Source organism: Chiloscyllium plagiosum, unplaced genomic scaffold, assembly GCF_037043375.1.
Source record: "Chiloscyllium plagiosum isolate Xiang-an unplaced genomic scaffold, Cpla_swu_hap1 HiC_scaffold_21, whole genome shotgun sequence".
NCBI classification, from domain to species: Eukaryota; Metazoa; Chordata; class Chondrichthyes; order Orectolobiformes; family Hemiscylliidae; genus Chiloscyllium; species Chiloscyllium plagiosum.
In genome coordinates this window covers 7,630,991-7,644,105 of record NW_028270159.1, presented here as the reverse complement: position 1 = coordinate 7,644,105, position 13,115 = coordinate 7,630,991, and the positions used below count along the sequence as shown (strand labels likewise).

General features: G+C 46.7%; 1 protein-coding gene across 1 annotated transcript in view; it reads left to right on the top strand.

Annotated features, from left to right (window-relative positions):
* Nucleotides 1-6,499, top strand: part of LOC122564624 (fibrinogen C domain-containing protein 1-like) — a 161,219-nt gene extending 154,720 nt beyond the window's left edge. Inside the window, exons 6-7 of the mRNA XM_087998210.1 lie at nt 1,127-1,306; nt 5,571-6,499. Of these exons, the coding sequence (XP_087854336.1) occupies nt 1,127-1,306; nt 5,571-5,830 (440 nt within the window). The 3' untranslated portion in view covers nt 5,831-6,499. The remainder of the gene's footprint in view (nt 1-1,126; nt 1,307-5,570) is intronic.
* The last annotated feature ends 6,616 nt before the right edge of the window (nt 6,500-13,115 follow it).

The following is a 13,115-nucleotide window of genomic DNA, read 5'->3' as shown; positions in this document are numbered from 1 at the left end:
AAACATTACAGGCAGGTAAAAGATGTTTTTCTGGACAATTAACACAAAGCTGCATAACTCAATCTGTTCCACTGCTCAGTATTGTAGTCAAAACAACTTATATACATTCCCTGAGTAACTGCAGCAGATGATTTATTTCTTACATATGGTTTTGAAGGATTCCACTGAGGGTGAGGCAGATGGTTCACTCTTCACCCTCAGTCGATATATACTGGGGTTTGTATGTTGCCTGCATAGTTGTCATAATCTTCCTCTCTTGTGCTATTTAATCCATGCAGAGAATTGGTAAATTTCTCATGGAAGAAATTAATAAACAATTGCATTTCAACAGTGCTTTTCACAATCTCAGTAGATCCTAAACTATTTTATAGCCAATTAAGCACGTTTCAAGTGTAATCACTTTTGTAAATGTAAGGAAAACAGTGTTAACGTCACAGAGGAAACTCCCACAAACAGCAATGCAATAACAATGGCATAACCTGCTTTTTTTTCCCACGATGGTATTGTTTGAGGTTTAAATATTAGCTGGAATATCAAGGAAATCATCCCCTCTTTTGGTCAGATAATCAGTATTGAGTGGGGAGATACGTTCTCAGTTTAACGTCGTATCTGAAAAAGACAGTACTCCTAAACTCGGCTTAACCGTCTGCGTTTTGTGCTCAAATATTTGTAGTAGAATTAAACACTCACAGCCTCAGTCACATGATTGTGAGTGTCACCAATTGAGTGAAAGTTAACAGCCAGGAATTATTCCTCAGTAGGACATTGGGAAGGTGTGCTCAAGGATCACCCAATGTTTCCATTATTTGCCACAGCATTTCCGAGCGGTGGCCCCTTCAATCAGATTTCGATCCTGACTCTGGAATTAAAATTCCTCTTGCAAACCCATGTGCCTTCACTGGGTCATTGTACAATCGGCAGTCACCCCAGACAGATTATTGGCTGTAAGGTTCAGAATCCTCCTCTGCTCCTAGTAACACCCTCCAACCACCATTAACCTCCTTCTCTAGAGACCCACTAACCTCCCTCTGACCTTGATAACTACTCATTCTAATGTCTAGGACCCTCCAGGTAGCCAATACCCATGATTCACCGTGTTCACAGACTGTCTTCACTTTCACCGTAGGTCTGAAGCGAATTCACGCTCTCACCATTCAGTCACACTATGAGCTCCGGATAGAGATGGAAGACTTTGAAAATGGCACCGCCTATGCTCAGTATGGGACGTTTGGGATTGGACTGTTCTCCGTTGACCCAGAGAGAGATGGCTACCCATTAACCGTGGCGGGATATTCTGGAACTGCAGGTCTATCTTAACACCCTTTCTAATTGACTGATAGGGTCCATGGAGGTGATGAGGGGGCATGGGATTATTGAGGAGCAGGGGTGGGGGCAAGGGGGGGGAAGGGTTGCGGGTAAGGAAGAGATGAGCAAAGGAGGCTATGCTGAGGAGCGAGGGATGCAGATGCAGGCTAGCTGATGGGACCAATATGTCTTGCCATTAGTGACGTACAGGACTTTAGAAACGTGACATACAAGCCAATTTGGCAGCAGCACATTCTCAGAAACAAGAATATGATAATAACCAGACAAATTTTGACTAATGACAGTAGCTCAAAGATAAATTTTGTTCAGGACCCCAGGGAGAACCTGCATACTCCTCTGCAAATAATGGGATCTTATACATCGCCTGAGAGGGCAAAGGTGGTCTCAGATTGATGTCTCATCCGAGAAAGCACACCTCCAACTATGCAACATTCCCTCAGCACTGACCCTCCAACAGTACGGCACTCCCTCAGCACTGACCCTCCGACAGTGCGGCGCTCCCTCTGTGCTGACCCACCGTCAGTGCTGCACTCCCTCAGCACTGACCCTCCGACAGTGCGGCGCACCCTCTGTGCTGACCCTTCAACAGTGCTGCACTCCCTCAGCACTGACCCTCCAACAGTGCGGCGCTCCCTCAGCACTGACCCTCCGACAGTGCGACGCTCCCTCAGTGCTGACCCTCCGACAGTGTGGCACTCCCTCAGTGCTGACCCTCCGACAGTGCTGCACTCCCTCAGCACTGACCCTCCGACAGTGCGGCACAGCCTCAGCACTGACCCTCCAACAGAGCGACATTCCCTCAGCACTGACCCTCTGACAGAGTGGCATTCCCTCAGCAGTGACCCTCTGACAGTGCGGCACTCCCTCAGAACTGACCCTCTGACAGTGCGGCACTCCCTCAGAACTGACCCTATGATAGTGCCCACTCCCTCAGCACTGACCCTCCGATAGAGCGGCATTCCCTCAGCACTGACCCTCCGACAGTGCCCACTCCCTCAGGACTGACCCTATGACAGTGCGGCACTCCCTCAGCACTGACCCTCCGACAGAGCGGCATTCCCTCAGCACAGACCCTCCGACAGAGCGGCACTCCCTCAGCACTGACCCTCCGACAGTGCGGCACTCCCTCAGCACTGACCCTCCAACAGAGCGGCACTCCCTCAGCACTGACCCTCCAACAGTGCGGCGCTCCCTCAGCACTGACCCTCCGACAGTGCGACGCTCCCTCAGTGCTGACCCTCCGACAGTGTGGCACTCCCTCAGTGCTGACCCTCCGACAGTGCTGCACTCCCTCAGCACTGACCCTCCGACAGTGCGGCACAGCCTCAGCACTGACCCTCCAACAGAGCGACATTCCCTCAGCACTGACCCTCTGACAGAGTGGCATTCCCTCAGCAGTGACCCTCTGACAGTGCGGCACTCCCTCAGAACTGACCCTCTGACAGTGCGGCACTCCCTCAGAACTGACCCTATGATAGTGCCCACTCCCTCAGCACTGACCCTCCGATAGAGCGGCATTCCCTCAGCACTGACCCTCCGACAGTGCCCACTCCCTCAGGACTGACCCTATGACAGTGCGGCACTCCCTCAGCACTGACCCTCCGACAGAGCGGCATTCCCTCAGCACAGACCCTCCGACAGAGCGGCACTCCCTCAGCACTGACCCTCCGACAGTGCGGCACTCCCTCAGCACTGACCCTCCAACAGAGCGGCACTCCCTCAGCACTGACCCTCCGACAGTGCGGCACTCCATCAGCACTGACCCTCCGACAGAGCGGCACTCCCTCAGGACTGACCCTCTGACAGAGTGGTATTCCCTCAGCAGTGACCCTCTGACAGTGCGGCGCTCCCTCAGCACTGACACTCCGACAGAGTGGCACTCCCTCAGCACTGACCCTATGACAGTGCCCGCTCCCTCAGCACTGACCCTCCGACAGTGCGGCGCTCCCTCAGCACTGACCCTCCGACAGAGTGGCACTCCCTCAGCACTGACCCTCCGACAGAGCGGCACTCCCTCAGCACTGACCCTCCGACAGAGCGGCACTCCCTCAGCACTGACCCTCCGACAGAGCGGCACTCCCTCAGGACTGACCCTCCGACAGTGCAGCACTCCCTCAGCAGTGACCCTCTGACAGTGCGGCGCTCCCTCAGCACTGACCCTCTGACAGAGTGGCACTCCCTCAGCACTGACCCTCCGACAGAGCGGCACTCCCTCAGCACTGACCCTATGACAGTGCCCGCTCCCTCAGCAATGACCCTCCGACAGCGCGGCACTCCCTCAGTACTGTGCAGGGAGTGGCAGCCTGGATTGAGTCCTCATGTCCGTGGAGTGAGCGCTCTTGACTGACTCGCAGCTAACAACACAACATGCGTTGAGCAATCAAGGGTTTTCAGATATAAAAACAAAAACCGAAGTTGCTGAAAAGCTCAGCAGGTCTGGTAGCATCTGCAGAGAGAAATCAGAGTTAATGTTTCGGGTTCAACGACCCTTGTTCAGAACTCATGGTAACTAGGAAAAGGTTGGTATATATGCAGAAAATAGAGTGGGGTGGGGGATAGGTGAGAGTTAAAGATAGGTGGAGATAGAGACCAAAGAGAGAGAGAACCACAGTTGGATAGACAGTTCAGTTCGGACTGTTCTTTCGGTGTTTTGTGCAGCTTTTCTGTAGGAATAATGAGGAGGAGCTGGCGTTGCACTGGGGTGGACAATGTTAAAAATCTCATAACACCAGGTTATAGTCCAACAGGTTTATTTGGAAATACAAGCTTTCAAATAGACAATAGACAATAGGTGCAGGAGTAGGCCCTTCGAGCCTGCACCGCCATTCAATATGATCATGGCTGATCAGTCCTAATCAGTATCCTGTTCCTGCCTTATCTCCATAACCCTTGATTCCACTATCCTTGAGAGCTCTATCCAACTCTTTCTTAAATGGATCCAGCGACTGGGCCTCCACTGCCCTCTGGGGCAGAGCATTCCACACAGCCACCACTCTCTGGGTGAAGAAGTTTCTCCTCATCTCTGTCCTAAATGGTCTACCCCGTATTTTTAAGCTGTGTCCTCTGGTTCGGCACTCACCCATCAGCGGAAACATGTTTCCTGCCTCCAGAGTGTCCAATCCTTTAATAATCTTATATGTCTCAATCAGATCCCCTCTCAGTCTTCTAAACTCAAGGGTATACAAGCCCAGTCGCTCCAGTCTTTCAACGTAAGGTAGTCCCGCCATTCCAGGAATTGACCCCGTGTACCTACGCTGCACTCCCTCAATAGCCAGAATGTCTTTCCTCAAATTTGGAGACCAGAACTGCACACAATACTCCAGGAGTGGTCTCACCAGGGCCCTGTACAGCTGCAGAAGAACTTCTTTGCTTCTATACTCAATCCCTCTTGTTATGAAGACCAGCATGCTATTAGCCTTCTTCACTACCTGCTGTACCTGCATGCTTACCTTCATTGACTGGTGTACAAGAACACCCAGATCTCTCTGTACTGCCCCTTTACCTAAATTGATTCCATTTAGGTAGTAATCTGCCTTCCTGTTCTTGCCACCAAAGTGGATAACCATACATTTATCCACCTTAAACTGCATCTGCCATGCATCTGACCACTCACCTAACTTGTCCAGGTCACCCTGTAATCTCCTAACATCCTCCTCACATTTCACCCTGCCACCCAGCTTAGTATCATCAGCAAATTTGCTAATGTTACTGCTGATACCATCTTCTATATCATTAATATAGTGCTGCTTCTTCATCAGGTGGTTGTGGGGCAGGATCATAGGACACAGAATTTACAGCAAAAGATTAGTGTCATGCAACTGATGCGATATATTGAATGCACCTAGATTGCTGTTAAGTCTTCCATCTTTTAGAAGGAGTTGCAGGTTTCAGTTCATTAATCTGTAAAGCCCAGAACTTCCTTCAAGTCACACTCCTGAGATAACTTAAGATTTTATAAAAAAAAGGGACATCTCAGTTCAGACTAGTGAGGTGTGTACAATATATTGCATCGGTTGTATGACACTATAATCTTTTGCTATAAGTTCTCTGTGTTATGAACCTACTCCACTAGCCACCTGATGAAGGAGCGTCACTCCGAAAGCTAGTGCTTCCAAATAAACCTGTTGGACTATAACCTGGTGTTGTGTGATTGTTAACTTTCAGCAGGAAGGAATCGCACTCCATGAGAAACTGCGTGTTGTTTGTCCCATTGCAGTAATCCCTGTGTTTTTTTCTGTCATCAGGGGACTCCCTCATCAAACACAATGGTATGAGGTTCACCACCAAGGACCAGGACAATGACCACTCTGAGAATAACTGTGCCACTTTTTACCATGGTGCCTGGTGGTACCACAACTGCCACACCTCCAACCTCAACGGCCAATACCTGAAGGGCCATCACATCTCGTATGCAGATGGTATCGAGTGGTCGTCCTGGACTGGATGGCAATACTCCCTCAAATTCATTGAGATGAAGATTAGGCCGAGGAACGGAGGCCAGTGACGAGAGATTTAACTATGAGACCTTTCAACCCTTAATTTTTGCAAATGAGTCCATGAAACACTTTAACACAGCTCCAGCAAAATAATACACACACTCACTTACACACTCATTTATACACCTTTATAAACTCTCACTCACATGCACACACTCACTTACACACTCAGTTATACACCTTTATAAACTCTCACTCATACAAACACTCATTTACACACTCTTTTTTGCACATTTATAAACTCTTACTCACATGCACACACTCACTTACACACTCAGTTATACACCTTTATAAACTCTCACACACACACTCACTTACACACTCAGTTATACACCTTTATAAACTCTCACTCACATGCACACACTCACTTACACACTCACTTACTCATTTATACACCTTTATAAACTCTTACTCATACACACACTCATTTACACACTCAGTTATACACCTTTATAAATTCTCACTCATACACACACTCATTTATACACCTTTATAAACTCTCACTCACAAACACACACACACTTACACACTCATTTATACACCTTTATAAACTCTCACTCACACACTCACTTACACACTCACTTACTCATTTATACACCTTTATAAACTCACACACACACACTCACTTACGCACTCATTTATACACCTTTATAAACTCCCACTCACACACACACACACACTCATTTACACATTCACTTAGACACCATTGTAAACTCATTTATCGACACATACTCACTCAGGCACTAATTTACACAGCATTATAAACTCTCACTCATATACACTCATTTACACATTCACTTACATATTATTATAACCTCTCACCTATCTATGCACACATACTTACACACTCACTTACACACCATTGTAAGTTCTCACTCGTGTACACACTCACTTCCAAATTCTCTCTCACAAACAGTCAAAGTCACTAACACATGGATGCACTCAAAAACCTTCACACACCCCCCCCCCCCCCCCCCCACAAACTCTCATTCTCATTCACAAATGCACATGCACACTCACATTCTCAATAGCAAACCCTCTCACATGTACATGTGGACTCACTCTTAAACACACAAACACCACACTCACTGTCACACATACTCTCACACGCCCACACACACAAACCTCCATTCACATTTTCCAACACACACACACTCACTGACACACACTCTCTCTCTCTCACACAGTCCCTCACAAAAAAGCTCACATACACCTTCTCTTGCACACATGCAAATGTAAAACACAAACATGTTCACTGTCTACACTATGAGGAGAGATTATGTAAACTGTGCTTGTATTATCTGGAGTATAAAGGGTTACTGGGTGATTGGTTTAAGTATTTATAATTTTGAAAGATAGCTAGAGAAATGTTTCCACTGGCGGAGTGTGTGGGAGGGGTGGCTGGGACATCTAGGACAGGAAATACAAGCTTAAAATCAGAGCCAGAAATTTTGGGAAAGATTTGTTTGCACAAAGGGTGATAGGCATATGGAACTCCTTCCCACTACAAGTGTAGAACCTACTGAATTACTAACTAAATCTGATGGAGAAAGACTTTTGTTGGAGATGGATGTGAAAGGATATGGATTCAAGGCAAATGGATGGAGTTAGGATGCAGAACAGCCATGATCTTACTGAGTGACAGAACAGACTTGAGGGGCTGAATGGTCTCCTCCTGTTCCCATGATTCTGTATAGACAGACATATAGATGTTTATGTATCCTTTTTATATATTGCTAGGTGCTGCTATGGTGATAACATGAAGCATCCATCTCACCCTTTAAAATGTTCTCGTTCCTTTTTCATCTAACTGTTCCTACATTTACATAAGGAACACGAACTGCCAAGTAGTGTCAGGGTCCCATTGTTGGAGAAATGAAAATTGAGATTAAGATCAATTACAGCAGAAAGTGACGATGAACCTTGGATCAAAGGGGAAAGCCCTTTTGGATTAGACTCACCTGAAAATTTGAGAGATTAAGGGTAAGTGATAGAGCTGTTTGCAAAGAAACAAATTCTTCAGGTTGGATAACCAAACATTAGGGTTAGAATTTTCAGGAGTGAAATTGGGAAATATGTCCTCTGTCCTCAAAAGCTGGTCGAATTGACAACTCTCTCCTGCAAACAGCACTGGTGCTGGATTAATGATTCATTTTAAGAGGTGTTTGGGGTACCGAACTTGAATATTGTTGAAGAGAGACGTAAGTTGCAGAATTTTTTTATCTTGAACGCATCTTGACAAATACAAGAATGCCTTATTTCAAACAATCGTAGCAGTTCATATTAGAGGAGAAAAGGGTGAGTCAACTCTGGCTAGTTGTGATGTTAATTTTAAATCTGAGATTGATACATTTTCATTACGTAATGGTATTAAGGAATATGGGGCAAAGGCAGAGATATGGAATTATGTCCCCAATCAGCCACGACCTCTTGAATGCTAGAATAGGCTTGAGGGATAGAATGGCCTTTTCCGTTCCTATGTCTCCCCCTGTGAGCTACCCAAGTTCTTTTTGGTGAATATCATTTGTAAGACCATGAATTTGCTGTGATGTTTTCACTGTTGTGGAAATGCTTATTCAAAATGAAGCAATTACTTCCAGTGTTTTTAATGCTTTCTTCTCGAGTTTGACTAAAATTTCTAAACCTCACATCACAGCCTTTCCTAAATTATAGTGAATCAATCCAAGGCTCTGTTTGTTATGACACTCCTGGATCTATGTGAAGTTAATGAGGACAGACATCAATTGAAAGACTGACACTATTACTCAGGGTAATACCTGGGTTTACAGGACCACATGATCTTCTGAACATCGATTGCACAGAACTGACACGTAAGCAGGGATTCGGCAGACTGAGCTGACATCATCTGAAGATTATTCGAATGAGAGGTGATCCCACTGAAATGTATAAAATCATAAGAGGGTTTAACAGTGTAGCTTCTGAGAGGCTGCTTCCCTTAGTTGGAGGGTCTCGATTTCAGATGCCACAGTCTCATGATTAGGAGATCCAGACGGAATATCTTTATAGTGTTATACAGCACAGAAACATACCCTTCAGTCCATCCAGCCCATGCCAACCATGTTCCCAAACTAAACCAATCCCACCTGCCTGCGTTTAAAATAGAACATAGAACAGTACAGCACAGAACAGGCCCTTCAGCCCACGATGTTGTGCCGACCACTGATCCTCATGTGAGGTAAACCTAATGTGCGAACCCTCAGATTTCTGTGACCATATGCATGTCCAGCAGTCTCTTAAATATTCCCAATGATCTCGCTTCCACAACTGCTGCTGGCAACGCATTCCATGCTCTCTCAACTCTCTGCGTAAAGAACCCGCCTCTGACATCCCCTCTATATTTTCCGCCAAACAGCTTAAAACTATGACCCCTCGTGTTAACAATTTCTGCCCTGGGAAAAAGTCTCTGACTATCAACTCTATCTATGCCTCTCATTATCTTGTATACCTCAGTTAGGTCCCCTCTCTTCCTTCTTTTTTCCAATGAAAAAAGTCCGAGCTCAGTCAAACTCTCTTTGTAAAATAAGTCCTCCATTCCAGGCAGCATCCTGGTAAACCTCCTCTGAACCCTCTCCAAATCATCCACATCTTTCCTATAATAGGGCGACCAGAACTGGACGCAGTATTCCAAGTGCAGTCTAACCAAAGTTTTATAGAGCTGCAACGAGATCTCACGGCTCTTAAACTCAAACCCCCTGTTAATGAAAGCCAAAACACCATACACTTTCTTAACAACCCTGTCCACTTCGGTGGCAATTTTAAGGGATCTATGTACCTGCACACCAAGATCCCACTGTTCCTCCACACTGCCAAGAATCCTGTCTTTAATCCTGTACTCAACTTTCAAGTTCGACCTTCCAAAATGCATCACTTCGCATTTATCCAGGTTGAACTCCATCTGCCACCTCTCAGCCCATCTCTGCATCCTGTCAATGTCACGCTGCAGCCTACAACAGCCCTCTATACTGTCAACGACACCTCCAACCTTTGTGTCATCTGCAAACTTGCTAACCCATCCTTCAATCTCCACATCCAAGTCATTAATAAAAATTACAAAGAGTAGAGGCCCAAGAACAGAGCCCTGTGGAACACCACTCACCACTGACTTCCAGGCAGAATATTTTCCTTCCACTACCACTCGCTGTCTTCTGTCGACCAGCCAATTCTGTATCCAGACAGCTAAATTTCCCTGTATCCCATTCCTCCTGACCTTCTGAACGAGCCTACCATGGGGAACCTTATCAAATGCCTTGCTGAAGTCCATATACACCACATCCACCGCTCGACCCTCATCAACTTTGGCCCATATCTTTCCAAATCTTTCCTATTCATGAACTTATCCAAATGTCTTTTAAATGATGTCACTGTACCTGCATCCATCACCTGATCTAGCAGTTCATTCCACACACTAACCACACTCTTTGTAAAAACGTTGCCCCTCATGTCCTTTTTAAATCTATCTCCCCTCACCTTAAAAATATGCTCAATGGTTTTGAAATCCTTCACCCTAAGGAAAAGACCTTTGCTGTTCACCTTACCTAGTCCTTCGTGATTTTATAAACCTCTGTAAGGTCACCCCTCGAACTCTTACACTCCAGTGAAAAAGTCCCAATCTCTCCTTACAACTCAAACCCTTATTCCTGGCAATATGCTGGTAAATCGTTTTTGAACCCTCTCCAGTTTAATAATAACCTTCCTATAATGGGACGACCAGAACTGTGACCAGTACTTTAGAAAAGGCCTCACCCACATCTTGTACAACCATAATATGACGTCCCAATTCCAATACCCAAAGATCTGAGCAATAAAGAAAAGTGTGCTAAACGTCTTCCTAACCACCCTGTTTACTTGTGACACAACTTTCAAAGAATTATGTATCTCAACCCCTAGGTCTCTCTCTGTTCTACAACGCTACCCAAGGCCCTCCCAGTGTTTGTTTTACCAAAATGCATTTCCTCACATTTAGCCAAATTAAATTCCACCTGCCACTCCTCAGCCCATTGGTCCAATTGATCAAGATTCCTTTGTAATCCTAGATAACCTTCTTCACTTTCCACTACACCACCAGTTTTTGGTGTCATCTGCAAACTTACTAACCACGCCTCCTATATTCCCATCCAAATCATTCATATAAATCACAAACAAAAGTGGACACAGAACTGATTCCTGTGGAACACCACTGATCACAGACCTCCAGTCCAAAACAATGAACCCTGCACCACCTCCCTCTGTATCCTCCTGTGAAAGCAATTTGTATCCAATTAGGAAGCTCACCCTGAATCCTAACTTCACTAACCAGTCTACCATACGGAGCCTTGTCAAAGGCTTCACTAGAGTCCAAGTAAACACCTACTGCTCTGCTCTCATCAATCTTTTTGATTATTTCCTCAAAAAACTCAATCAAGTTTGTGTGGCATGACTTCCAATGCACACAAAGTCACGGCTGACTATCCCTAATCAGTCCTTGCCTCTTCAAATGCGTGTACATCCGACCTCTCAGGATCACCTCCAACAACGTACCCACCACCAATGTCAGACTCACTCAAAGGGTTGTGAAATTTTGGAACTCTGCAATCCAGAGGACTGTGGCTGCTCAGCCATTGCATGTATTGAAGACAGAGATCAAAATAAATTTGGACAAGAAGGCAGGAAGATGGAGCTGAGCTGAAGATCAACAATGATCTGCCTGAATGGGGAAGAAGACACTGACAGCTGAACAGTCTCCTCCTGAACCTATTTCTTATGTTTTTAAACTAGGCTTCAATCCTCTTCATTATTGAAGATTGAAGGGTAATCTGATCATAGTGTTCAAAATGTTAAAAGGATTTGACCCAGAAAACAGTTTCCTCTGGTGAGATTGGTCAAGAACAATGGGTTTTTCTCAAAACTGATAATAAAATTCTTGAACCCTGACTCCCAAAAGGCAGAGGGCGGCACGGTGACACAGAGGGCAGCACGGTGGCACAGAGGGCGGCATGGTGGCAGAGGGTGGCACGGTGACACAGAGGGCGGCACGGTGACACAGAGGGCAGCATGGTGGCACAGAGGGCGGCACGGTGACACAGAGGGCAGCACGGTGGCACAGAGGGCGGCACGGTGACACAGAGGGCAGCATGGTGGCTCAGAGGGTGGCACGGTGGCACAGAGGGTGGCACGGTGGCAGAGGGCGGCACGGTGACACAGAGGGTGGCACGGTGACACAGAGGGTAGCACGGTGGCACAGGGCGGCACGGTGACACAGAGGGCAGCACGGTGGCACAGAGGGTGGCACGGTGGCAGAGGGCAGCACGGTGGCACAGTGGTTAGCACTGCTGCCTCACAGCGCCAGAGACCCGGGTTCAATTCCCGCCTCAGGCGACTGACTGTGTGGAGTTTGCACGTTCTCCCCGTGTCTGCGTGGGTTTCCTCCGGGTGCTCCAGTTTCCTCCCACAGTCCAAAGATGTGCAGGTCAGGTGAATTGGCCATGCTAAATTGCTCGTAGTGTTAGGTAAAGGGGTAAATGTAGGGGTATGGGTGGGTTGTGCTTCGGCGGGTCAGTGTGGACTTGTTGGGCCGAAGGGCCTGTTTCCACACTGTAAGTAATCTAATCTAAGGATGCTGGGGGTTAATTGGAATGCTTAAGTCTGAAATAAATAACTTTTTAAATTAGGTGAGAGGATCAAGTGGTCCGGAGCAAATTGAGTTGGGGTCCTCAGCCCAACCATCTTCAGTTGCTTCATTAATGACCTGCCCTCTATCGCAAAGTGGGGATATGTGCTAATGATTGCACAGTGTTCAGTACTGTATATGACTGCTCAGATACTGAAGCAGTCCGTGATCAAAGGCAGCAGACTTGGGGTGATAAATGGCCAGCAACATTTGCACCACACAATGCCAGGCAGTGATCGTCCCCTGCTAATGTAGTCAACTCAGCCACATTAGGGGGATTTAAACAATCCTTAGGTAAGCACATGGATGAGTTTGGGATAGTGTAGGGAGACGAGCTGAGAATAGTTCACAGGTCGGTGCAACATCGAGGGTCGAAGGGCCTGTTCTGCGCTGTATTGTTCTATGTTCTATAAGTGAGAAACGAATCAGCAGCCCTGGCATTCAGGTGATGTCTATTACTGAATTTCCCTGCTGGGCAAAATCTTGGGGATTACCATTTACCAGAAACCTCACTGGAGCAGCCTTAAAACATACTGTGACCACAAGCAGATCAGAGGCTGGGAAGTTTGCAGCAAGTAACTGACCTCATGTCTCCTCAAAGCCTGTCCATCACCTACAAGGCACAA